General features: G+C 47.8%; 1 protein-coding gene across 4 annotated transcripts in view; it reads left to right on the forward strand.

Moving 5' to 3' along the window:
- Window positions 1-25838, forward strand: part of FRMD4A (FERM domain containing 4A) — a 289469-nt gene that overhangs the window by 251165 nt on the left and 12466 nt on the right. For all 4 annotated transcript variants that reach the window (XM_019543681.1, XM_019543680.1, XM_019543679.1 and 1 more), the window contains exons 13-19: window positions 151-289; window positions 5770-5911; window positions 16250-16383; window positions 19717-19839; window positions 23228-23456; window positions 24579-24635; window positions 25142-25379. In XM_019543681.1, coding sequence (XP_019399226.1) covers window positions 151-289; window positions 5770-5911; window positions 16250-16383; window positions 19717-19839; window positions 23228-23456; window positions 24579-24635; window positions 25142-25379 — 1062 coding nt within the window. The remainder of the gene's footprint in view (window positions 1-150; window positions 290-5769; window positions 5912-16249; window positions 16384-19716; window positions 19840-23227; window positions 23457-24578; window positions 24636-25141; window positions 25380-25838) is intronic.

Below are 25838 nucleotides of genomic sequence, written 5' to 3' on the forward strand. Positions count from 1 at the left end.
TAGCTGCTGAGCAATAAAGGGAGCGGCTTTATCCGCTTGGTTCTTGGTTTTATTCTGCCATGGACGGTGCTGTTTATACAGAGAGAAGTTAAAACAACCAGTCAGAAGAAACGGCAGCATAACCATGGCTTCTGCTTTCCTCTTCTCTAGGGCATCTGTGACCAGGAGGACATTTGGGCACAGTGGCATTGCTGTGCATACATGGTACGCCTGCCCCGCACTCATCAAGTCTATTTGGGCTATGGCCATTAGCCAGCATCAGTTCTACCTGGACAGGAAGCAGAGTAAGGTAAGAATCGCGTTAGGAGAGTGTGTCCTCCACGGCTCCCACTCCCGCATCACTCCCTCGTCCAAAGAGTGGCTCTGGGACTGCCTTTGCTCTTATGCTCCTAACACATTGCCTTAAGAGCTTAAGCGCTGTCATACTGGATTAGACCAAATGTCCATCCAGTTCATATCCTGTCTCTGGCAGTGGCAATGGTGGTTGCTTTAGAAAAGAGTGTAAGACAAAGGGCGTGTATAGGGTGACCCATCCCTGGTCCGGCCCTCCCAGTCACAAGCAGTTACAGGCACAAGAGATGGCTTCAGCCTGCGGTTGCAATCTTGATGGACCTCCATACATTTGTCTGATCCCTTTTTGCACCTGGTTATGTTTGTGGCCTCCACAGCATCCTGAGGCAAGGAATTCTACAAGTTAGAAAGGTGCGTTGACTTTTGGGAGTTCAAGGGGCTTTGGTTCCCTCAAATGCCTATCAGGTGAGGACTGGGGGCTGGGAAAAATCTGGCTAAGTTTTGACCAAGATACAATGGCTAAAGTTCGCAAGTGAACACAATCTGTTCCTGCACATGTCCTAGCTCAGGTCATCATAAAGTCAGGACAGTTTCCTACAAATGTGTTTGCAGTAGTTTTAAATTCTGCCCCCCAGCTCTGAGCTGACAGACGCTTCCCTGCCGACTTGATGAGTTTTACAAGCCTGTTTTCCTGGGGGACCTGTTAGGGGTTAATTGTTTTCCAGTCCTCTCTCACTGTTTGAAAGACTCGCACAGACATTGGGAAGCTAAGCGCCCTTACAGAGAGCCGGCCCGTATCTGCCTGTACTCAAAGGAAGCCACCTCAAAAATAGCATCAGTGCTACATATAGTCCACACAGTAGCTGGGAGAAACATTTAATAGAAAAGAGCGATTTTTTTTCTTTAGGTAACAGTACCCATTTAAATATGAGTATCCCTGGCATAATGAAATGTGAGTGATGCAAATCTTGGCTAGTGGGGGGTTCTTCCTCCTTCCCATCTTGTCCTCTGTATGCTGAGCTCCTACTTCCAGTGAGATTCCAGGTATCTGCTATCTTCTTGTCTGCCATCTGTTTCCCCCACTTCCAGCACTGGCTGAAGCCAGGACTCTCTAAGCACTTGTACTGTTTCCATCTCCCTAGGACCAGCTTCGAATAAGGCCAGACCTGTTTGCAAGCTGGGGCACTAGAGCCTGCAAGGTTTCAAGGTGTTTAGTCCACAAACTGACACCCAAACAGAAGGATATCCCCCTTTCCTGGGTGAGAGGGTGCCAGGAACTTCCCAGCTTTTGTAGACAGCAGATTGGGTTTCACGCAATGACTGTGTATCTGATGGCCTCTTCACACCTCCCCCCCAGCCATCATGAGTAACTCAGGCTTGTTTGCATCCACATCAAGATGCTTTGTTAGGGTATTCCCAGGCTTCCTGCTAACACTTTGAAGTGGGTGCACACAAATATGTTTTAATTTTTTTTTTCACTTTGAAGAGTGGGGCTTTCATCTGTCATCTCTGTCTTTAACAGCCAAGCTTCATCAAGTTCTTCTGTCCTAGCTTAAGTTTCAGGGATCTGCTGCATTAATCCGGCTGATCACATCAGTGTTATGCCAACACGGGCTTGGTTTTTAAAGCCAGCAATGAGCGTTCCCAGGTGGAGTTGTGAGAAACTTGGTGGATTCAGTTCTCAGGCGTTTCTGCAAATGCCTTTCCCCTTTCAAGTGGCATGGGTTTGTACCCCTTTACATTTCAGTCTGAGATTCACCTTCTCATCTGTCTGTGCCCTTTAACATCCAAGAAAAATTTAGGGACTCCCAGGTTTTGTGGCTGGGTTTGCCAAGAAAAAAAACAAAAAAACACTGAATTGCTCCAATCTGGGCCCATGCTGGTTGCAGTGATTTTGATTAGATGCAGAGGGATATGGCACAACACTAGGCTTGAATTCGCCTTTCAGAACAAAACCTGAGACCAGCCAAGACCTTATTTTCCAATTTGGCTGGGATATTTTGCCTGGCTCTGCCTTTACATGTTGCTTGATTTAGTCAAATCCCAATCTTTATTGATTTAGACCATTTTTGCACCAAAATTAAACCAGGGTTTTTCTTCCAAATTCTATGCATGACGGGACATCGTGGCATGATGAGACCCCAAAACCTTGCAACCCTGTTGTTTGTTTGTCTCTGGTCCTGCATTAAAGTAGAAGACGGACACTTCCAAGACTTCCAGCTCTCTGAACAATCTCTTCAGAGTGCAAAATGCGTGTCCATTTCCCTTCTCTTTTTCTGTACCAAGCTGATAAATGCAGCAAGGCTGAGCGCCAGCTCCGTGCAGTGGTGCCCACATCGAGTCAGTCAGATGTTTACCTTTGAGAGCTTGCTGGTAGCAGGAATTTCCCAGGCCTCAAAGGCTGGGCTCCTCAGATGTTGGGAGCTTAAATGTGTGAGATTGCCAGAAAATGAGTAGGCAAACTGGGGATGGCCCCAGTGAAACACGTGCAGCACAAAACCCTTCATCCCAGGCGAAAAGACCAAATCGATCCCTGATGTCGGTCTGTTCCTGGGGTCACTGGGGGCGTTCTGTAAGACGTCCGACCTCACAGGAATGGCGCTAGGGATCCATGTGGCTCAGGGACTTTAAGAACTGCTTTGAAATTAAGCCCAAATGAGTGAGTTTCCCCCCAAACAAAAGAGACTTGGCAGATCTGTGCAATGATGGCTGTAAAATACTTCGGGAGGGTGGGGGTATTGAATGCCCTGGGGGAGTGTTAGTGGGATATAACCTAGCCTCTCACTGCTGTGCTGCCAGTACAAATCCAGCCCAGACCTTGTCACTTGCTGGGCAGTGGCCTACATGGAATGAGCCGGGGTGTGAATCCTGCTCCCAATGGACCACTGTCTGAAGCACAAAAAACCATGTACCAGTTGGCATCACTGTCAGCAGCAGAGAGACCTGATAAACCATCTCTTTCTGGAAGTGCTTCCTCTAAGTCAGTGTGGAGACTAGGGCTATGCATGGCAAACAGCACCCAATGGCAGTGACAGTGATTCTCAATTAGGTGCTGTTTTAAGGGTGCCATGCAATATTTGCACTGTTAGGTGTGCAAACACCTGCACATGATTCAAAGGGTAAACCCAGAGATTTCAAATAGAAATCCAGAGTGTCAAAAACATTCTGACCTGTTCTGGTCTGTCTTAGTTCTTTGAAACAGAAAAATTGCTCTAATATTTTTCAGGGATGTATTTGGTAGCCATGTTGGTCTGAGACAAAAAGAAATGCAAAAATCTAGAACTCTTGGCTCAGAAATGATACCTTTTATTATAGTTGGTCTAATGAAAGGTATCATTTCTGAACGGAGAGTTCTAGATTTTTGCCTTTCTAGTATTTTTCTGTACTCAAGAAATGAGTGAAAGCCAAGAGCTGGCATTTTCCGAGAGGTGCCTTGAATCGAACTAGGTTGAGAACCGGTCCCATCCACACACGTGTATTTCTAGCTTGAGTTAAACTTGGAAACACTGGTCGTGCAGGACGAGGGTTGAAACAGAGCTGACCTCTGAAATAGTAATGCAGTGGGGGCAGGGGAAGGAGTGCAGCCGTTGTCTTCAACTTGAGTTAGCACAAACTCATCACCTGCTAATCCAAGCGCCCTGTGCAGCTGGAGTGGCTAAGCCAACTCAAGTGGGGCAACTTGAGTGACAAAACTTGAGCTCATGGTTGCCGTGAAAATCAGGTTCTGCGCAGGCAATCACAGGATCAGTTGCCTAGGCTGTTTTCTGCAGTGAAGCTTTCTACAGGCTGACCAAGTGAAGGTCTCTGTTCTTAGTAGGTACATGATGAGGCAACATCTTCCTACAAGTTATTCCAAAGCTACATGTAGAAACCATAGCTGAACCTTGATGCTCAGTCAGATCCAGGTTCACAGTCAAATGCAGCCTGTAAAATGAATCTTGTGCCCTTTCAAAGAATCATAGAAGTGGGGTCGGAAGGGACCTTGTAGATCTTCAAGTCCAAACCCCCGCCTGAGCGGGAGAAGAAAAAAACAAAAAAACCAAAACTGGACTCAAATAAGTCCAGCCAGGTAGGCATCAAACCTCTTCTTAAAGACCCCCAGGGTAGGAGCCAGCACCACTTCCCTTGGAAGTTGCTTCCAGATCCTAGCCGCCCTGACTGTGAAGTAGTTCTTATGGATGTCTAATCTAAACCTCCTCTCCAACAATTTGTGTCCATTGTTCCTTGTCATGCCAGGGTGTGCTAGGGGAAACAGTGTCTCCCCCAAACCCTTCTGGTCCCCCCTAGTGAGTTTATAGACTGTCACCAGGTCCCCCCTCGGCCTTCTCTTGTGAAGGCTGAACAGGTTCAGGTCCCGCAGTCTCTCATTGTAGGGGCTGCCCTGTTGCCCCCAGATCATGCGAGTGGCCTCCTCTGGACCCTCTCAATGGTGTCCACATCCCTCCTGAAATGGGGCGCACAGAACTGGACGCAGTACTCCAGCTGTGGCCTGACCAGTGTTGCATAGAGGAGGAGGATCACCTCCTTGGCTCTACTTGAGTGCACCTGAGGATGCACGACAAGGTGCGGTTAACCCTGTCAGCCATGATCTCACATTGTCGGCCCATGTTCATCGTGGAGTCAATAATGACTCCAAGATCCCTTTCTGCCTCTGTGCTCTCAAGAAGGGAGTTTCCCATCTCATAAGTGTGCTGCTGGTTTCTACTGCCCAAGTGCAGCACCCTGCACTTGTCAGTATTGAAACGCACCCTGTTTATGTCAGCCCACCCCTGTAACCTATCCAGATCTTGCTGCAATCATTCCCTCCCTACTAGCGCGCTCGCCTCACCCCAAGTTTTGGTATCATCAGCGAATTTAAACAGGTTGCTTTTCACGCCGTCGTCCAAATCACTGATGAAGAAATTGAACAGCGCAGGCCCCAGGACCGAGCCCTGGGGAACCCCGCTGCCCACTTCCCCCCAGTTGAATATGGCCCATCCACCACCCCCCTCTGAGTACAACCCTCGAGCCAATCTGCAATCCATCTGACTGTGTAGGCATCAATGCCACAGTCGCTTAGTTTTTTAATGAGGGTGGGGTGGGAGACGGTGTCAAAGGCCTTGCTGAAGTCTAGAAAGACTACGTCCACAGCGTAGACGTGCTCAGCCTCTTCAGTAAGGATGTCAAACTATGCTAGCATTTTTTTTCATGGTTTCTTACTGTATCTCTTAACATGCAGATTGTAGGGATATAGGTCCTTTGTTCAAGGGGAAAGAGTCCCTGGCAATGCAGAGAAACTAACCAACAAGAAGGAGCAATGCCAACTTGGCCCCAGATTCTCAATGTTAAAAATGCGGGTATTTGAGAGCCAGCTTGCTTGCAGAAGAAGCTGAGTTAGCTTTGGAGGTCCTGTTTTCTGCTGCACTGAAAGGAGTCTTTGCTTCTGTGAACCTTGCAGAAATATCAGACTGTATAATAGTGTTCTGTGTCCATTTCCAGTCCAAGATCCATGCTGCAAGAAGCCTAAGCGAGATTGCGATTGACCTGACGGAAACTGGAACACTGAAGACCTCGAAACTAGCCAACATGGGGAGCAAAGGCAAAATTATCAGCGGGAGCAGTGGGAGCCTCTTGTCATCAGGTAAGTCCTTTCCAGGAACTGTCAGAGAGGGGAGGAAGGATGTAATGAGGACAGTGTGAAAAAGCTACCAGCTGCTACAATGATGGGCATTTCAGCAATGAAGCTGACAGCCACAAGATACTTTCTGTCAGCTCTGCTCTGTGTCTGTGCATGTGATGATTCGTCTTTCATCTCCCCAGCATCCTTATTAAAAAAAAACAACAATCTTACCGGCACCCCCATCCTCACAGTTCATTTCCTTTCTCTCCCTGGAGATATCCTCTCCAATCTTCCCAGCTCTCTGCTATGGCCTGACCTGTCTCCTCTCCCTGCACCTCCAGCACCAGCTCCTACCCACCTCCCTGCTTCCGCCCAGCCTGCTCCCACCCTAAACAGCGGCTTCTGTCCATCCAACCCAGCCACTGGAAGCAGGGAGGAAATAAGCTTGTGTGTGGCTCATTAGGGAAGCTCAGGCTGGAGGATTAAAGATGTCTTTCAGCACTGCAGAGACATAATCTGTAGGTAAATAGTACTGCTGTGCCCTGCCTCTCTGTTAGTGGTTGCTGGAAGTCAGGCTCTATTTTTATCTACAGCCCTGCCCATCTAGTCACCCAACCCCCAAATAAGTGAGTTTCCAGGTTCCTTTCACCTAGAAGCTGCTTGGTGCCTTGCATTTAGCCAGTTTGGGGGGTTGTGAAAAATGGTTAGATGCTCTGTGAAAAAGTTCAGCATTTTCTAGGCTTCAGGGGTGAGTGTAGCTCCTTTAAATGCTCCAGTAATCAAGAACTACAAAAGAAATGGAAGAGGGATTGCTGTCAAGAAAAACAGCAGGAGACTTGAAGTCAAGAGCTTGGGTTCTGGCCCTTGTTCACCCCTTTCCTGCCTGTGTGACCTGGAGAGTCTTTCGCCCTCCCTGTGCCTCAGCTTTGTCATCTGTAAAATGGTGCTAAAGGTCTCTTGTAGGAGTGATGTGAGGATGAGTGGTTTGCCAAAGGTTTTGAGCTCCTCAAAGGAAAAAAATCACCAGCAGCACAGTTTTATGTTCTGTTCTTTTATGGAAGGCAGGGTACAGGTGTGCCTTATAGACAAACCACGGATACCTACATTTTCATGACCAACAGCTCCCTTCATTTTTTACATGTGCATTTACACTGGCTTAAATTTACTGAGCAGTAAATTACTACGCAGTAAACGGGAATAGGCCAGCATCTATACATGCAGGCATTAAACCACATTAACGCTGTGTGTTTTAACACACAGTGTTATTGCTCAGTAAGGTGTCTACACATGCATTACTGTGCAATAACTAATTGAGCGTAAATTTGATACCTGCTCAAAATTTATGCTCAAGTCAGCATAAGCCGCCATATTTACTGCGCAGTACGGATGTGCATGTGGAGAGTATGCCCATACTGTGCAGTAGTTTCAGTTACTGCAGAGTAAATGTGCTTAGGTAGATGCGCCCAGCGTGTTGTTTCTGTGAAGCATGGGGGATGTTACTTTGATCCATCAAACCCACAATAATGGTAATGTTCGACGTGGGAGAAAAATCTCATAATTAGGGGAAAGTGTACCCTTTAATAAGACCCAGGCTGCACACAGCTGAATCCAAATTCATGCTTGGAATCAGCCAGGCCCATGTTTCTCAACCTGTGCGCCGCAACCCAAAAGTGGTTGCATGCTGGAGTGCTGCGTCCAGTTCTGGGCACCACACTTTAACAGGGACGTGGACAGGCTTGAGAGAGTCCAAAGAAGAGTCACATGTATGATCAGAGTCTTGTACAACAAGCCATACGAGGAAAGGTTGTGGGATCTGGGACTCTTCAGTCTGAAGAAAAGACGGCTGAGAGGGGACTTGGTAACAGCTTACTGCTACACTAGGGGAGCACATCAAGGGCTCGGTGAGCAACTGTTCACCAGGGCACCTGAGGGGAAAAACTAGGACTAATGGCCACAAACTCCTGGAAGATCGATTCATTAGATCAACATTAGGAAAAACTTCTTCACAGTCAGGGTGTCCAGGCTGTGGAAAAAGCTCCCTCCAGAGGTGGTGCGATCGCCTACCCTGGATATCTTCAAGAGGAGACTGGACAGTCGCCCTGCTGGGGTCACCTGACCCCTAGTCACCTTCCCTGCCTGGTACAGGGGGCTGGACTTGATGATTTTCTGAGGTCCCTTCCAGCCTTACAGTCTATGTAGATGCACCCAGTTTGTCCATCAGATTATCCCCCTCTCCATGGAAAGAATATTGCTCATCCCTTCCGGCCTTACAATCTACGAATCTATAAACATACAAAGCAGTCGTGAGCAAACTTTAAAAAATGGATCAACAAACTTTAAACATTGATTCTTCTTTAAAGGAGAAAAATGTGGGAAACCACCAGTTCTCCCGGGCAGGCTGGCAGAGGTCCAGCCTGGAAGGGGCTGCTTGGGGCCCCCTGCCCTACACCCCCTCCCCGCCCCACGCACTGGAGGCCTGGGGGCAGTGGGTCAGGGGTGAAAGGCGCTAGGTCGGGTCTGGCCACTGATGCTTATAAATGGGTCTTGGTGCAAAAAAGCTTGAGAACCACTGAGCTAGGCAGTACTGGCCTACAAGGTCAGCATCTGTACCTCCTTTGTGCCTAGTTTCCAACTCCACTTCCTTTTGCTTCGGGAGCGTTCAAGAAAGAGTTAAGTTGTGAAAGCGTGGGGAGCTGCGGAGCAGCTTGTTCAGGAACTCCCAGCCTAGCGGTGAACAGAGATGCCTTTCTGCTGCTTACGTCCCTCCGGACCCCGCACACAATCCGCTGTTTGTGCCGTGTGTCGCTCAAGCAGTGGCAGCGTCTGAGGCCTCGCTCCGTTGGTGTCAGGTTGTTGGGGCTCTTTGTTGGCTTTTTCTCCAGCTCTCCCACTCCTGAAAGTTAACAACACAAAGGAGCCCAGGAAATACTTCCCCTGAGATCCCAACCTTGTGGGCAGCAGTCTCGCATTTGTGAACGCCGCGAGCTGGTAATCCTGTGTCTCTGGTACACGCCAGCTCCCTGCGCCCTGAGGAATGTAGCAGGCCTGATTCTGCGTTCGAACCAGGGGGACCCCGTGAGCTCACTGGAGCTAGACCTTGCTTTTTGAGAAGAAATCCTGTGAACCATCTGGCTGAGAAGTTTCTTTAGACCACGGTGACATTATTGCTGTGGCATCCCTGGCGCTGCCGAAAGCCCCCAAACGTTGCTTAATGCAAATTGGCTTGAGCCAGGAGTGCAGCAGGCCTGGAGGGTCAGCTTCCCTCCTCCCGTCTCATTGCTAGGCACATCCCTGGGACTCCCTCCAAGCTTTTGCATTTCCTCCTATTGTGCTGAAAAATATGCACACTCATAACAACAGCGTGTTGTCGCCAAGCCATGCAGCGTATGTCTTGAGAGAGTGGGAGGGAGCGAGGCCGCTGTAACTTTCCAGGCTGTAAATACAGGGAGTTACCCGAAATCCAGAGGGGGAAATTAAAAACCGTTCTGTTTATCACTGCCGCTCTCTCAATATTTTTCTGCCCTCCTTTTCTCCTCGGAGTTTCTTCTTGTCTTTCCTTTTCCCATCTCTGCCCCTAGGATGCATTAACCCAAACCATGTGGTGCAGAGCGCACTCAAAAGTACCAAGTCTCATCTGGTTTTGTGGAGATACCACATGCAACTGGAAACAATTAGTAGCGGTCATTTTGGGAGGGTCTGGCAGGCCCAGTGCAGACTGGAGACCATATACATATGGTGAGAGATAATGAGCCCACAACCTCCATAGACAGCACAGACAAAGGAGGGGAGCAAGCCTGTAGTATGTAGGGGCAGGAACTTCAGCCACCATTTTCTGGGACCACCAAAACCCACCGTGGCCGGACAATGCCTTCCTCTCCTGATTGGGTACAACTCAATTAAGATGCCTGCATAGGAGGGGTCACAGAGTCATAGGGCAGGGCTTTGACAGGTCGTGCCACAAGTCAGGGAGGGAGCCCAGGTCTCCTCATGCTGTCTCCATTGCCTCATCCTCTAGACCACACTCCTCCTTTCCATGTCTCTGGCACAAAGTGGTAAGCTGGATGCCTGCCGTTCCCATTTGCATCTCTCGTCCAAATCTTAGCGAGCCGTTTGCCTAGAAAAGGGCCTCAGCTGGCATCCCTGACAGGTCACTGCCCAGAGCTGAATGCTGTGCCCCAAACCCGGCTTTGAAGGGTTCTGTGCTGGATCTGCTCACCCAAACTTCGGGATGGTGGCTGATCCGGGTTTTGATCCCCCCATGTAGGACTGTTCGGATCTGGAGTTTTATCTGAGTCCTGGAGAGAGCAGGGAGGGCCAGCTGCGATCCCGTATCATTCATCTCCGTGAAGATGCAGCCACATAAATGAGATGAAACGAGGTCCCTGATGTTCAAATGCAGGGCTTTGATTCCTGCCTGTCTTGGCTCTAAGAGCCTTGCAGGGCAGCCCAGATCTCCCTGGCCATGAAGTGCCATCCCTGCCTTTGGGCCTGACCCCAGAATCCCACCTGCCCATAGAAGTCATTTCATCTGACTGAGGACTTGTCTGTAAGAAACAAAATTATGCTTTATCTTTGCACACATAAGTAACTTCCCACCCCAACCTTTCCCTTCACATGCCCATTCACGTTTGCCTCCCCTCTGCACTTGGTAGCTTTCCTGTAAATAGGCCTGTTTACATATGAAAATGCCTCGGGCTTACGGATGGAGGCGTCCGTCCCAGGCAGGCAACCCCCGTCCCATCCCCTGAAGACATCCATCACGGCGATCTTCCCCTCACACCACGCTGGGAGTTTATTTAGCTGATAAACAGTGACTTGTCCAGTTTCTGTAAAGGCCAATGAACAAAGTGACTAATGCTGACCAGTCACCCTTGCAGGATATCTGTGCACATCCTACACTGAACAGCTCCAGATGGATGATGGAAAGGGCTTGAGTGGCAGTCTGGCCATGGCTGGAGAGGATATCCTATATGTTAGTCACAGCTGGGAGATTCGGGCTGTTTGTGGTCACTCCGTGCTGTTGTGCCGACATCCTGTTGTGCTGACTCACAGCATCCCCAGGCATGTACCACCCCAGGCATGTACAGGAGCTGTACTCCTCATGGGTCTTGATGAGACCCTGATCAGGTCCAGGAGGCTTGAGCCGGCAGGTAGGCAGCAGGATTCGGCGTGAGGAGTCGCCACAGTTAGAAAGTGTTTTGCTGATGGCATTGGGCGCACGAGAGAACATCTCAAAGAGCCCTCTGAATTGCACAGCTGGACACAGCTGGAGGCTGGCTGTGGCCTGTCCCAGTGTTTTTTCACTCTGCTTATTCTTTCCTTTCCACTGATTCACTGTCTGCCTCCCCCCGCCCCCCACCTCATTCAACTGCAGACTCACTCCACTTGCCCTCCATCTTCCCATCCCTTCCCTTTGTCTTTCCTATTAACTCTCCTCCCCACCCACCTTTAGTCTCAGTCCACTCCTAGGCTCAGATGTGTTTAATGGAGAGAATAAGTTGCTACAATTACACACTGCTTCCATCCCCACCGCAAAAAAACGTAGGGAATGAATATGAATATTTACCAACCTTCATTAGCTTTACATTAAAGTACTTAATTATTTTAATAAAGCATAATATTCATTAAACCACTTTATCTTATATTAAACTCCTTTTTCCTCCCTTCAGCTTTCTTTGACTCTCCAGGCTGTCTACAGGGCAGGAACTATTTCTTCCTGTATGTTTTTACACTATCCAGCACAAGCGGACAGGTGGGATGTAGCCTTAGGGGTCTCTAGACCCCCCCGAAATGCAAATTAAAGTCATTAGTATAGACAATCCAGCTCCAAAAATAAGGAGCCAGCAGGCTGTACTGGCTTGGAGACAGGCCTGGGAAGTCTGCCTATGGACCTGTTGAGCTACCTTGGTTGTCAGATTCAATTGGGTCATCATGACACTCCCGTGCCTCGTGCTGGCTTTATATCAGTGTATAATTCTTGATTTCACTGGAGATTTTCTTGTCTTGCACCAGCATTGGAGAGGGCAGAATCAGGTCCATAAGTCCTTTAGGAAAAGTTCAGCAGTGATAGAAACAGTGGTATAAATTATAAGGTGGCTGTCACCTGGCCAGAAAGAATCACATCCTCGTCCTAGATGTCACAGTTCTCATTCCCACTCCCAGGAAATCACCCAGAGAGCTGACAACAGTGGCTGGACCTCAAATGGGTGTAAGGCAAAGTAGCATAACAGGAGCCAGTTTGGAAGCCAGTGGGTGTTTGGCAGGCTGGGACTTATGCCCCAGACTGTACACTTAGGAGGAATGGCATGTGGGATTTCACAGGGATTCAAGCAACAGGGTGACGCATAAACTTTATCTCCAATTCTGTGAAATACTGTGCATACATCAGCGAGGCTGCACCATGCTTAATATTGCTTCATGTTGGACCTGCTGAATTTAGTGCCTTGAAAAATTCCTGAAGAAATGGCTGTAACCTACAGCATTCAGTCAACCCCCCACCCTCCCAAGTCTTCAAAGGCTTGGAAACAACCCATATCATTTTCTATTACGTTCCTTCGGGTGGTTCAAAAACCACATAGGAAAATGTGGACTTCTATGTGAATTCAATATGGGAAAAATCAAGGGAAAATGGGCAATATGGGAAAATGCCATGTCTAGTACAGAAAGATACTAGAGCAATTCTTCTGCTGCATGCAGAAAGTTCAGAAAGACCTCAGCAGGGCAGAATATTTCTGATGCTCTGAATTCCTATTTGAAAGCTCTGGATTTATCTTGTGAATCATGTAGGTGTTTGCAGACCTAACAATGCTAGTAGCAGGGGCAGGAAATGAAATATAGGGATATATCCCTCAGGGGTAGGAAAAGCTGATAGGAAGCCCTTTCTGCTGGTCAGAGTGGTAGGATTTTATGCATTCTCTTTCTCAGATGACCTGGGTGGACCCCAGACTCAGTGCAGTTTGTGGCCCTCCGTATAGCTGATTGCTTCTGGACAGTCTGCCCGGTTGGTTTAATTTTCGTTCAGCATTTGTTGATGTGCTCTCCTGATGTGTTTGGATTTCATTCGGGTTGTTTAGAGTTCAGTCAAACACTGAGGCTGTGGTCACGGATGTGCTAGAGGATGGATTTGTGTTACTGGTATGCAGAGAGCCTCCCTTCGACGTGCTAGGCTTACCATAGTGTGGAGCTCGCTTCTGCTCTCCCTTACAGGTGTCTTGCAGTACCGTGTCTTGGTTGACTTTCATAGAGTTCAGTCCTGATTTGTACCAGCCTGGGTGAGGAGCGATTCAGACCCACAGCATCTGAGAGCACACATAAAGAATCCAACCTTGCATTTTAAAAAAAATAGAGGGTTCCCCCAGGAGAGCACAGACCAAACCCCCACCCCGGCCCTCTCCGAAAGACTGCAGAAATAGATACGTTCTGCAAAATGCCCGAGTGGTCATCAGGCCTGGCTTCATCAGTTTGTGCATGAAGGACCCCGAACAGTCAGATAAAACTTGTATTAGAGACCTTTGCCACGTGAGGGCCCAGTTGGAATAACTGGTTTAGTGTCTGAACTGGTAACTGAACCGGTTTAGTGCCAGCAGGACATCAGACAAGCTGAAAAGGTTCTGCTAGTCCTCCCCTTGCTTATCCCTCATCGCCATGAATCAGAGCGCTTTGCTTCTAGGATCTATGCCAGGAACTGAGAGATGGGATTGGGTGCCAACTAGTCGTTTCAAATGAAAGGGTCTCAAGCAGGGCTAATGTGGCTCTTGCACAGATCTAGCACAGCCAGTGGAAACGCAATGAGCTGTTGTGATGAAGACAGGTCAGTTTGATGAGCTGTGCTACAAATAGTCCATTCCCTTATGGCAGACACACCCATAATTGAGCATGTCAATGAAAGCATCCAGCTCTTGGGTGTAGTACTTAAAATATATGTGTTTTTTTTACTGTTGCAACGGAAGTGCCTGTCTAGCTGCTATGGCTGATAGGTGGTATGGATATTAATAGCATTTAAAAATAAACTGGATTTTTGTCGTGGGGTGGGGAATGGAGCGGAGTGAAAGAGGAAAACAAAAAGAAAAAAGACATGCGTGAAGTTACCAGAAGAGCAAAAGGTAAGGAACAGATAATCATAGGAGGGGGTAAGAGAGTCATGAACAGCTTGTTGATGGTTAGTAGTTCATCAGGGTTGGAGCCGTAGAGTTCAGCAGTTCACCCGCCACCAGTAAGTGCTTTCTGTAGTTGTTTTAAGAGAGAGACTGAGGGGATGTATCCTGCACATGAAATGCAACATGGAAATTCTTCTAGAGAAAAACCTCTTACATTCTTGTAGTGAAATGCCTTGCTTGGGGTGAACATGTGTTATTCTGGGGCAGGCATACAGGCATAAGAAGAGCCAAGAGCAATCAGTTTGGCATTCTTGACTTCAGGGCAAGTAAATAGGTATGGTACCACATAAGCTCACCTGACTTTTGGGGAGGATGCTCTGTAAAGCAGCAGCCTTTCTCTCCCAGAATCTAACTCATCTTTTGGAGAATTTAGTACTATTTTTGCAATCCCAGCACATCCCACTGACTGAAGTAGTTGTATGCATGGGACAAATGAGAGAGTTACTGACAGATCAAGTGAATGTTAGTTGACTGGGCAAGCATCGTAGTAGTGATGGGAAAGGTGTATTGAGGTACGTGCTCCCCTTGGGCTAGTTGGGTTGGTTTCTTCAGAGACTGTTTCTTTCAGTCCACCTTTAAATGTCTTAGAGGAAAGTAGAAGCAAAGAAACTCAAAACAAAATGTAGCTGAAAGCGTGGATTTCACCTGGGATTGGTGCAAACCAGACTTTTGCCCCCCAGGTTCACCTGGAAAGGCGTGAACAACCTCAGCAAAGCTTTTGGCAAACTCCAGCTGCACCTACTGGAGTGCATCTGCAGGTCCTTGCCCACACAAGGTTGACCTGCTGAAGGCACCTCTGAACATCTGACAATGTGGCCAACGTGAGCCTGAACCCATAATCCCTTGCTTGACAAAGGCTGTGGAGCCACTGTTATGAAAAATAGGTATTGTGGGGGGATGATTCAGCCCTGTGGAGCATGCAGGAGCATGTTTGAAAGCATTGTTCAACATAAGGGCTTGTCTACATGGGGAATTCAGTGTGCGGTCAGGTCAGGTGTGACCTGTTACGGTGCAGACTTCACTCTTCTGTGCTAACTCCATGTGGACGGTCTTGATCCGAGGCAGCTTCATTCACAGCAAATGCATTTGCTAAGAGTGCCCACACAGGGAGTTCCTCAAGAGGAGTTGGCGCTTTACATTTGCACAGGGTTCCCTAGCTAGACAATCCCTAAAGTGACTTAGGGAGCCTTGATTTTCAGAGGGTGAGGGCTCAGCAATCAAGCACCTGACCAACATCACACCGCCCTTGAGCATGGAGCCTTTGGACAGTGCTGTGTGGGTCATTCAGAACTGCAGGTGAATTAGAAATTGGTCGATATGTTTCTTGAAAGAAATAAAGTAGCAAACCCCAGGCCATGTTCGGATGCTGTTTGGTTCCAAATTTACACCAGCATAAGGGTACTAACTTCAGCAAGAGCTACAAGGTGCTTGGCACCTTGAAAATCAAGCTACTTATTTAAGCACCCAGTTTTGAATATCTTGCCTTACCTATTCCTAAGGAACAACTACTGCTATAAAACCACTAGCCACCTCTTTATGGGTGGAGAAGGGTTATACATGCTTTATGCAAATCTAACTTGGCAGGGGGCTGGACTCGAGGATCTCCCGAGGTCCCTTCCAGCCCTGATGTCTATGAAATCTATGAAACTTTGGTAACTGTATCGTGATGGTTTTTGTCATCATAGGGTAGTTCAAAACCAATAAAAGATATCACTGAAAAAAAAAGAAACCTCCTTGCCTCCAGAGTTAACCACAAGTTTTTGGGATAGCTGCAGGCACCACTGGATGCAGTTCTGTGTAGGAAATCCAACTGGATGACTGGAATAGCCTTTGCTGGTCTCCATCTGTGACAATGCATCTTTGGCGCTGTTCATTGCTGGGAGCTTTCCTGAGAACTGCATGTAGCATTTTCAAAAGTAGCTTCAAGAAAAAAAAAAGTAACCAGCTTGCTTTTATTTATATAATAGAGAACTACAAATGCCTTTGTGTGCTGGGATGTCTAACCTTGTTCTGTTCGCTTAAGCCTTAAGAACTTGCCATAAACAAACGGGTCTGTGTAACACCTGCTTTGCTTCATAGTCTGATTCCTTGTTGGAAAGACTGCATCCAAAGCACAGGCTTTGGTGAACTTCATTAATGCTCCAAATGTGTGTTTTGCTGTCAGCTGGCCTTGAGGCCTAGTGAAATCATTGTTTATTGATAGGTTCCCAAGAGTCGGATAGCTCTCAGTCTGCCAAGAAGGACATGCTGGCTGCCTTGAAATCCAGGCAGGAAGCGCTGGAAGAGACACTACGCCAGCGACTGGAGGAGCTCAAGAAGCTGTGTCTCCGAGAAGCGGTAGGCAATGGCAGTCTCATGACCCCGGAAAATTGTGTTGCTTGTGTTGTGCTCATGCCCCCATTTACCAAGCCAAGGGGGAAGGAGCAAAGCTTTCCGTAGGCATCTCTTACAAAGCACCTTGCATTGACCACCCCTTCTCCCCCAACATTTCAGTGCCCCAAAGCCCAGCATATATAGAAGATGGCATGACTGCAAGCTAATTGAGCACCCAGAAGGCCTGATCCTGAGGGCAATGCTGAGCATGCTCAGTCCCACCAAAATCATTAGGAGTTGCAGATGCATTGGACAGCCTCCGAAATAGGATGTCCATGGGACTGGACTTGAGACCTTAGCTAGTCTGGTGTATGTCCCTTTGGCTTTGTCTACACTAGGGGGGAAAGGTGTGTACAAGGCTAATGCACTCTTGTTCCCTAGTGCTGAAGTGGCCTTGGGCACATTCCTTCCCCTGCCCATTCCCTAGCATCCTCTTGCATCTCCAGGATATTTTATAACAGATCTGTACTGTCTGATACCTGGTGCAATTCTACAGGCTGACACAGAGTAGAAACCCTTAGAGTATAGTATGTGGTGTGGGATGTCTCGGGGGATGCAGCCCACTGGCTGCATTCCTTCACTGTGCAGTATTTAATATAAGAAACATGGGGTAGGGTCCCTCTGTCACAGGAGAAAAGCATGTTAATGTGATAGTAAACCCCGTCAAGAGAAACTGACTCCTCTGGCCCAGGTAGCATGGGAGAAACTAAGTGCCACGTGATGAGGTCCTATTGTACTTTGCACTTGTCTGCTTAATTATTGTTTGGGTTGATTTAAACCAGAGCAGTGTAGACATAAATCCATTTCAACTCTTGGAAAAAGTAAGATCTGTGCTGCAAGTGTGCCTGGAGACATCATAAATACTAGCAGCAGTTCACATGTACCTTACACTTGGATCACTCACATACACACCTGTCCATGCTGTTTCCCAAGTCTGGAAGGCTAAGTAGAGAGAGTCAAAAAGCCTGAGACTGAATCAGTTCAATCTTCACAGGTTGGTCTAAGCTGCACAGATTGAACCGATAAGCAAATGAACAGACATTCACTTTTGATTCCAGAAATGCAGCTGCATGCCTGCAGTGGCCCAGGCGAGAAGCTGGGGGGCACTAGAGCATCTTCCCTGGGTGGCTGAAGCAGACAGCTTGAGCCAAGAGTAGCCTGCCCACTCTGTGAAGGGGGGTGGGAATTGTGGGACAGATGCAAAACATCCTGGGATGCTGGGGGATTCTGAGTTTAACAAAAATCATTGGCTCCAAAGAGGGGTGCTGGGACTTTTTGGAGATTATTTATAGTAACTGTGGATATCACTTTTTTTTTTTTTTTTTTTTTTTAAGAAAGGCATGGGAAAATGGCACTGTGCAGTTTTTAAACTCTTCTTACCCTTGATTTACCCTTGGCTGTAACTTTAATACCTGTGAAGAGATACAAGAAAAAACATTAGAGGAAGTCTCTGAGGGCCTGATCCCACAACCCCTACTCACAGAAGCCGTCCTTTGTCACACGAGACATCTCACGTGGCTTTAGCAGGATGACTCGAGTAGGAGTGGCAGCAATTTAGCTTGGCTCATCCATAGAACATAGTAAAACATTTCACTGGCTCTTTGAGATGTTTCCTCTCAGATGGTCCTGCCTGGCCATGGGTTTGGGTTGGGAATTGCTTCATGGGAACAAGACAGAGGGGTTACGGTATGGGCATAATCCAGCCGGCTTGGCCCAACACATTAAGGACAGGGGCATCAAGTTACCCCAAGCCCGCTACTGCCTCTGTTACTTATTAATGCAAATTAAATTTCAGGATCGTGCCTGCCAGGACTTTTCCATGGAGGGTGGCAGTGTAGTCATCTGCATTTATGTTCTCCCAGAATCCTGGGGATTGTGAAAGAAGCCCGTACCGATGTTAACTCTTTACTCACTGCTCCACTTCATGTTAAACTCTGGGTTATAAAGTGATTGTGCCCCTTACTCCAAAGTACAGCCCATGGGGACCTGTACCTTGATCCATTATTTATAGCCAGCTATTTTGTGCTGTAGAGTAAACGTGTTACCGAAGAGGGGCTGAAACGATCTCCCCAGGGGATGTTTTCACAATGCATCTTGAAAATGGGAATTGTGCGGTGTGGGGGTTAGAAACTCATTGTGCTGGGAACTGCTGAAGATAAGAATTGAAAAGGCCATGGCCTCATTTCCCAGTGACCTGAAAACAGTAGAAAGAAACAAGAAGCGGGTGGGGGAGGGAGGGCTGTTGGGGGGAAGAGGGTGGCAGAGAGCCTCAGCTCTACACTGCACATTAAGGTCAGCCACTGTTATATGGGATTAAGATGATTTAGGGTTTTTTGCCAGCTGGATCCTCTCAAGGCTGGTGTTACAGAATACAAAAGCCTTTTGTCCTCAGCACAGAGACTTTTCAACCCAAGATGCCGAGTTGTTCCTTGTAGCAATGCGCTTGCATTTCTGTGTAAGCATTTGCATGCCTTTAATTCAGATCAGTAGGGATGTATTATGCATACCAAAAAAACCGCCGCGTTAGTGGCAATATTGGCACTCGCTCCTTTCTATGCTTCAAATATATTCCACCACGCATCTCTTGGTTTGCAAATGGCCCTTTTGCGCCAACACGGCATCGCCTGGTGTCGCTTCCAAACTGTGCATGACATCACTCGGTGTTTGGCAGGGATTTCAATTCATAAGATTGCTGAAACAGGTAATGAGGTATCGGGCACCTCTGGAAACAGCCCCTTTCACTGCATTCATCTCAGACAGATCACACACCAGGTTGCAGTAGTTTATAGCGCAGTTACAATGAGAAAAATGATGGTAAAAGTGGCCATTCCTTTTTCCCGGTGGGAATTCACAGTCCAACCTGCTGACTCCCTTTCAAAGATAAGGTTTGAACACCTTTTACTCCCTGGTGCCCAGAGACAGGACAGCTGAAAGACTGTGAGCTGGAGTGTATCCTAGCTCAGGCAGACTCCCTGGGGGATGGTCCTTCCAGAAACCCGACGCAGGCAGGTCATCATCTTGAGTATCTTTATTGCTGCTGATGGTCAGATAGCCCAGAAGCACCCAGCTGACAGTCAGATCCTGGCCTGAGCTTGCAGGGCTGACAGTTAAGAGAACCCTCTCTGTATTTATCAGCAAAGCACATCTGAGTGATGGAGAGGCTGTAAGCCTGAGACCCTGGGGCACTTGTTTTTTCTACCTTCGCTTCTCTGAGTATCGTTCCAATCTAGAGCTAGAGCCGGGATGGGTTTGATTTGGAAACTTCCCAGCTTCACTCATGGCATTTTATGTTTGCAGGAGCTCACAGGAAAGTTGCCCAGAGAGTACCCCCTTGACCCAGGGGAGGAACCACCCATCGTACGGAGAAGAATAGGGACTGCCTTTAAACTGGATGAACAGAAAATCCTGCCAAAGGGAGAGGTGAGGATCTGCCTTCCATTCTGGTCTCAGCTGTCCGGCTCTTGTACACCCAGGGCAGCCCTTGACATATGGCTCCAGCTTTTCTCTTCTTCTTTTTTAAATGAATTTACTGTTCAAAAGGCCTTGTCTTTGTTTATATGTGGAAGCAGAGAGGGGAGGGGAGTCAGGGTACAGGCCAGAGCCAGGAGTCACTGGCTTTGACACAGAGAGTGCGTGTAGCCTTGAGTATGTTAGTTATGGCCCTGGTCCTGCAAATAGCACAATCAGCCCTTGCCAGCTAGCATCACTGGGGCAGTAGAGCTTACTCCTGTGAGTAACAGTAGTTGTGTGTCTCCATCCCTGTCTCTAGCTGCAGCACACCCTTTGGGAATCACTGGGTAGAGTGATTACACAGGAGTGGTGGAAAAATGATACTTTTTCAATATCAAATCCAGCCCACAGAGCCGTCTGGCCCAGGGGGCTCTGGAAATTTGGTGGCTGGGAAGCTGTGGCTGCCGCACAAAATTTCCAAGCCTGCTGTGGTGGATTGGGCTCCAGCCACATTGGCCCAGTGCAGTGGGATTGGGTTGTGGCTGCGCTGGCCCCGCATGACTGGATCGGGCCAAAAGGCTGGACACCGCTGCGTAAGTCGTATCTGTGCGCATATGCATCTCTCCGGGTGTAAGAGACACGTGTGCACCCAATTTTATTCCAGAAAGAAAGTGTGCCCCAGGTATCAAAAATTTGGGAAACCCCGCACTAGTCTTTTGAGCCAGCTGTACAACCCAATCTCGGCTCTTTCTTTCTCCCTTTCTGCAATGAGTCTCACGCAGCACTGAAGCCATTTCCTTTCAAACCCTTTCTGCACATCTCGGACTCATTCCTCCAAGTCAGTGTGTGCTTGCAGGACAGACCCCTTCCCACCCAAAGGAGAACTTGGTTTTCCCGCAGGGAGCCTGACTTGTTTTTCTAAGCTCGCGGGGAGTGTTTGCTCTGCGCTCTCGCCCCTGCAATGGGTTGGGTCAGTGCCCTGAACCATGGCTGTGAAAACAGGCCCAGAGCAGCTGGAAGGCGGGACTGGGATTCACAGAAAAGCCATTGTCTGCAGAGACTTATTTGTCTCAAGACATTTGTGTATAGGGGAGTGTTAAGTTTCCTTTCATTTTATGACAGGAGAGACCTTGGCATGAGGGTGCAGGGAGGCTTGGTTTGACTGGAGAATTAACTGCTCATCATTTTTTATTTTGGCATTTTCCTTCTGCTGAAAAAATAAGCAGTTTGAGCTCTTCAGTTTTGTTCCCGAAGGAGCCAGCGAGAGGGATGCCATTGACCTAAAATATTCATTACTTTGCCGCTTGGAACTGAGCTTTGAGAAGGAAAGTGCAGTCTTGCCCAGCGACTCCTAAAAGCTCGTTATCATCTGATCTCCCAGCTCCCAGATCTCATTTCCCTGTTAAGAGGGGGGCACTGGCTGGTGTGCATCGTGGTGACACAGTATTGCCAGCCCTCACAATGATAGCACAGGCCTCCCCAGACTTTGAAGTAATAATAATAGCTCTTTTGAACTCTGCTTGCCTGCTTTGCTTGCCAAAGCCTTTTTGAGCCTTTGAGATTTGCATTTTCAAGCCTCAATCCTGAGGGCTAGAAATGTCCTTTAAACCTAAATGTCATCACATGATTCCAGGACCTGGGGCTTGAACAAAAAAACACCAACGAGCCTGCAGCACAGGCAAATGGTTGGGAGTGCTGGTGTTCCCAGGCAGTATTTGTTAAGGCATCATGTTGGGGGTGGAAAAAAAAGTCATTAATGAGGAAAGGCAAGTGAAGGTGGTTGTTTAAGGGTTTACGGGTGTCATAAAAATGAATATGCTAAACTTGGAACGGCCAGTTCACGCCAGATCTCAGCCCCTTCAGTGGGATTTTTGTCTGAGCAAAGATGGTGAGGCTGGAACATAATTGTCTTCTTTTCTAATCATGCTTACCGCTGTCCTTAATCCTCCATCGCTGGCTGCTGTGAGAGTTGTGAGAGAAGGAAGCAGAACGGGTTCTCGGCCTTATAACGCCATTGTGTTTCCTCCACTTTTAATAAGTTTAGTGTTGACAGAGGTCATGGGATCTTCAAAGCAAAACTCGCCTTCAAAAAAAAAAGCAGGCATTCAATCTGCAGCAATGTAAGGGGAACTGTAATTAGAGCCTTAAAACGGTGCTGACTCACCACTGACACAAGGGGGATTTTTATGCCAAAATGCCCCAAATGAAAACTTCGCAGTCATCCCAGTCTGAGCAGGGATTAATTCATCCCGCATCAGCTTGCCTTGTATGTATGTGTGCTAGTAGGTTGAGAGAGGGGGTTTGAATAGCAGGAGCGTTTCAGTGAATATTCAGTGAATAAATATTCTGTGTCCTGGCAGTTTATGAAAGAAAAGAATAGAGGTTTGGGGTTTGGGTTTTTTTACTTTATACTTCATTAGAGTCTCCCTTTATAGGGTATTAATAGCAAACCTGCCATTTCACTTTGGTTCTAAAAGAACTAATGGGATTTGAGTGCTTAAGAGTTTTAGACATCTCAGAAAATTGCATCCCTATCTACACAGGCAAAAGATGCAGGATCAGATTCTCTGCGGGTGTTGGATTGATATAGCTCCACTGACTGACGTGGAGCTAAAGATAATGGATCTATGGCAGTTTCTACCTTCTAAGAGCCTGGCCCCAAGTCTATAAATCCTGTGTGGGGGTGATTTTCCAACCTTCTAGCCTAGACAAAACCTTTCAGGAAAATTTTTTCACATGCTGACATTTTGCACAACTCCTGTTAATGGCTCAGTCTTGTGATGTATCACAGCACAGTAATTGTGCTGGATGAGAGTCATCCCCGGATTGCAGTGAGCCTGCACCTGGGACAAATGCAACCTCTTAATTTTGTACAGACACAGTAAAAGTCCTATCAGCAGTGTTTCACTGACATGTCGTGGTGTTGCATGGACACTCAACATTGCAATGGGCTGTCATTGAGTCCAGCGCTAAGGGTGACACAGAAAGGTTGGGGTACAGTCATTACACCACTGGGACACATGGCAAGTAGTGCATGTGAGACAACATTGTGCCTCTAGCCAACACACACACGCCATAAAGGTTACATCATGCATCCATGTGCACGTGATCCCTTACACATACGAGTAATAGTTGTGAAGCCATGAGCAAGTTCAGTTGTGGTCAGTCTGGCAGTGAGGACATGTAGTTAGATCGAATCATTGTTAGAGTGAATCATCGGCACTGATTCCATCCTCAGCTGGTGGAAAGCAACCTAAGTCTGTTAAAGCCAATGGTGTTTGGCCCTGGAACCAGGCAAAGGATCTGTCCTCTGACACCTTGAAATCATGAGAGTTGGAATCTGTTGCCTGTTTGACAGGAAGCTGAGCTGGAGCGTCTGGAGAGGGAATTTGCAATCCAGTCCCAGATCACCGAGGCTGCCCGACGCCTAGCCAGTGACCCCAATGTCAGCAAAAAGCTGAAGAAGCAAAGGAAAACCTCTTACCTGAATGCACTGAAGAAACTGCAGGAGATTGAAAATGCCATCAATGAGTATCGTATCAAATCTGGGAAAAAGCCAACGCAGAGAGCCTCCCTGATCATAGATGGTAAGTAGGGCTTGTGGGGGGCCTAGTGTTTGCACACCAGAGCTGTATTCAGAACCACACAGCATGCAGTAACACATACACCCTGATACCTTCACCTTGACTGAATTGCACCCAGTGAGCTGGAGCTAGGAATAGAGCCCAGGGGTCACAAGGGCCATAGTCCTGCTCTAACCTCTGCTATGTATTGCATTTCTCCCCCTCAGAGACCTCTTTATATAGGGAGAAATCATGGACCACAGGGGTTTATATTGCACCAATTCTTGCTTGTCCAGACTGGCATGGGTGTCTGGCAGGCTGACATGGGACTCCAGCAGCACACAAGTGGTGAGGTGTCTCACAGAACAAGGGTAAATTCTGTGCTGTGTGACCAAGTCCTCTGAGTACTTAGCTTACTCACCTGTAAAATGGTATGGTAATACCTGCACTAGAGGTATGAATATTAGTAAAGGAGATTGGGTTCGTTAGATAAAATGAAGGAATCATGACGGCTCTTGTCATTGCATTTGTTAGAATAGTCTTCTGAAGACACTTAATTAACATTTACATGCTTTTTTAAAAAAGGTTTCCATTGACCTCCTTCATAGGCTTAAAAGAATAGGCCTTTTTCTTTTGTTCATTTTGCCCTTTTCCCTTCTTTTTGTACTTATAAACAGAGCTGAGATTAACATCCTCTCTGTTCATGTCCTCGACTGGGCTGCAGGAGTTCCTCTCCATTCACTGTCAGTGCACACAGGCATGCAGAGAGAGAGAGAGAGAGAGAGAGAGAGTGTGTGTGTGTGTGTGTGAGTGTGTGAGAGAGAGAGAGAGAGAGAGAGAATGAAATGCAGGTCAGAAGAGCTCTGGCACAAGAACTGGGTAGCTGTTCTGCTGCTGCACAGGGCACTCAGTGGCCTGACACTAAGGAATGCCACTGTGAAAACACACGCCACTTGTGTAAGCCCAAAGTCAAGGGGTCTCTCATGGGTGTTTGGACCGAGGAAGTTGGCCTGTACTAAGAGAAATCTTATTGCTTCTTGGGGAAGTGGAGGCAGATGCCTCTGCTTTAATGTTCTGTGGGGGAAATCACATGGCGATTCAAAGTTTATTACTGCAACAGTAATGGCCCTATATTTCTTCTCCTAGAAGGAAACATTGCCAGTGAGGACAGCTCCCTCTCAGATGCCCTCGTTCTTGAGGATGGTATGTTGTCCATACTTACTCTAGAAACCTAGTAGTGGAAAGTTAAGGATACATGATGAGGAAGGTGGAGGAAATCCTCCCATGGGACATGCCAACCTGAGCTTTTTGGAGCACACAGTTCCAAGCAATAAGTACCCTTTATCAAAACCCCTTTAAGTGCCCCCCCCCCAGTAGATTTAAGCATGAATTCTGTAGGGAAGAGGTCCATATGTATTGGAGCAAATCCACAACCACTAGGAATCCTCCTTGGTGGGCCAGGGCCTCTCTCTCACACAGGCAATCTGTGTGTGGCACACGAGGGAGAGGGCAGGCAATGCAGTAGCAGATGGGGCAAGGAGCAGAAAGAAGCGGGGAAGCAGATCAAGCAGGGAAAGGAGATAGGAGTGACACTCAGGGAGGGTGCCTAGTGAGAGAGAAGACTCTGAGGCACTGTGTCCATTGGTGGGTGAGAGAAAGCACCTTGGAAGAAGGATGTGGTGCCTAAGTATGCTGGTTTCTCTTTGCAGAGGATTCTCAGGTTACCAGCACCATATCCCCTTTACAGTCACCTCACAAAGGACTCCCTCCCCGGCCGCCCCTGCATAACAGACCACCTCCTCCGCAGTCCCTGGAGGGGCTCCGACAAATGCACTACCACCGGAACGACTATGACAAGTCCCCAATCAAGCCCAAGATGTGGAGTGAGTCGTCCCTGGACGAACCCTACGAGAAGGTCAAAAAACGTTCCTCGCATGGTCATTCCAGGTGAGTCAGACATTTGGCCACTGCTGGCCGTGAGAATGGTCCTCATTCCCAGAGGTGCCTGGCTGGAACAGTAATGTGGACTCTTGCTGGGAACACCGGGGGAAAGAGCAGTGGTCTGTAGCCTAGGACTTCATCATGAAAACTCTTCCCAAATGGCACAGCAAAGTCATCAGTTCCCCAAATTATATGCAATTGTTCTAGTGGATAATTTTGCCATGCAGAACAGGCACAAACAGGCATAATCAAGCTGCTGGTGGGTAGCTTACTGTTACTGCAAAAAGCTGTCTGAAAGGAAAGAGGACAGAGTCTCTCAGAAATGGCTGCTGCATCCGTGTCACTTGAGCGGGGCTTGCACTTGAACCGGGGCTGCTGTAAAAAGGCATGTGACACCATTGTTGCACACGTGACAGTTGCACACGTGAAACTCAGTCCACGTCAGTGGGCTCACACACATGTAAG

The sequence above is a fragment of the Crocodylus porosus genome, unplaced genomic scaffold (genome assembly GCF_001723895.1).
Source record: "Crocodylus porosus isolate Cpor-Errol unplaced genomic scaffold, CroPor_comp1, whole genome shotgun sequence".
NCBI lineage: Eukaryota > Metazoa > Chordata > Crocodylia > Crocodylidae > Crocodylus > Crocodylus porosus.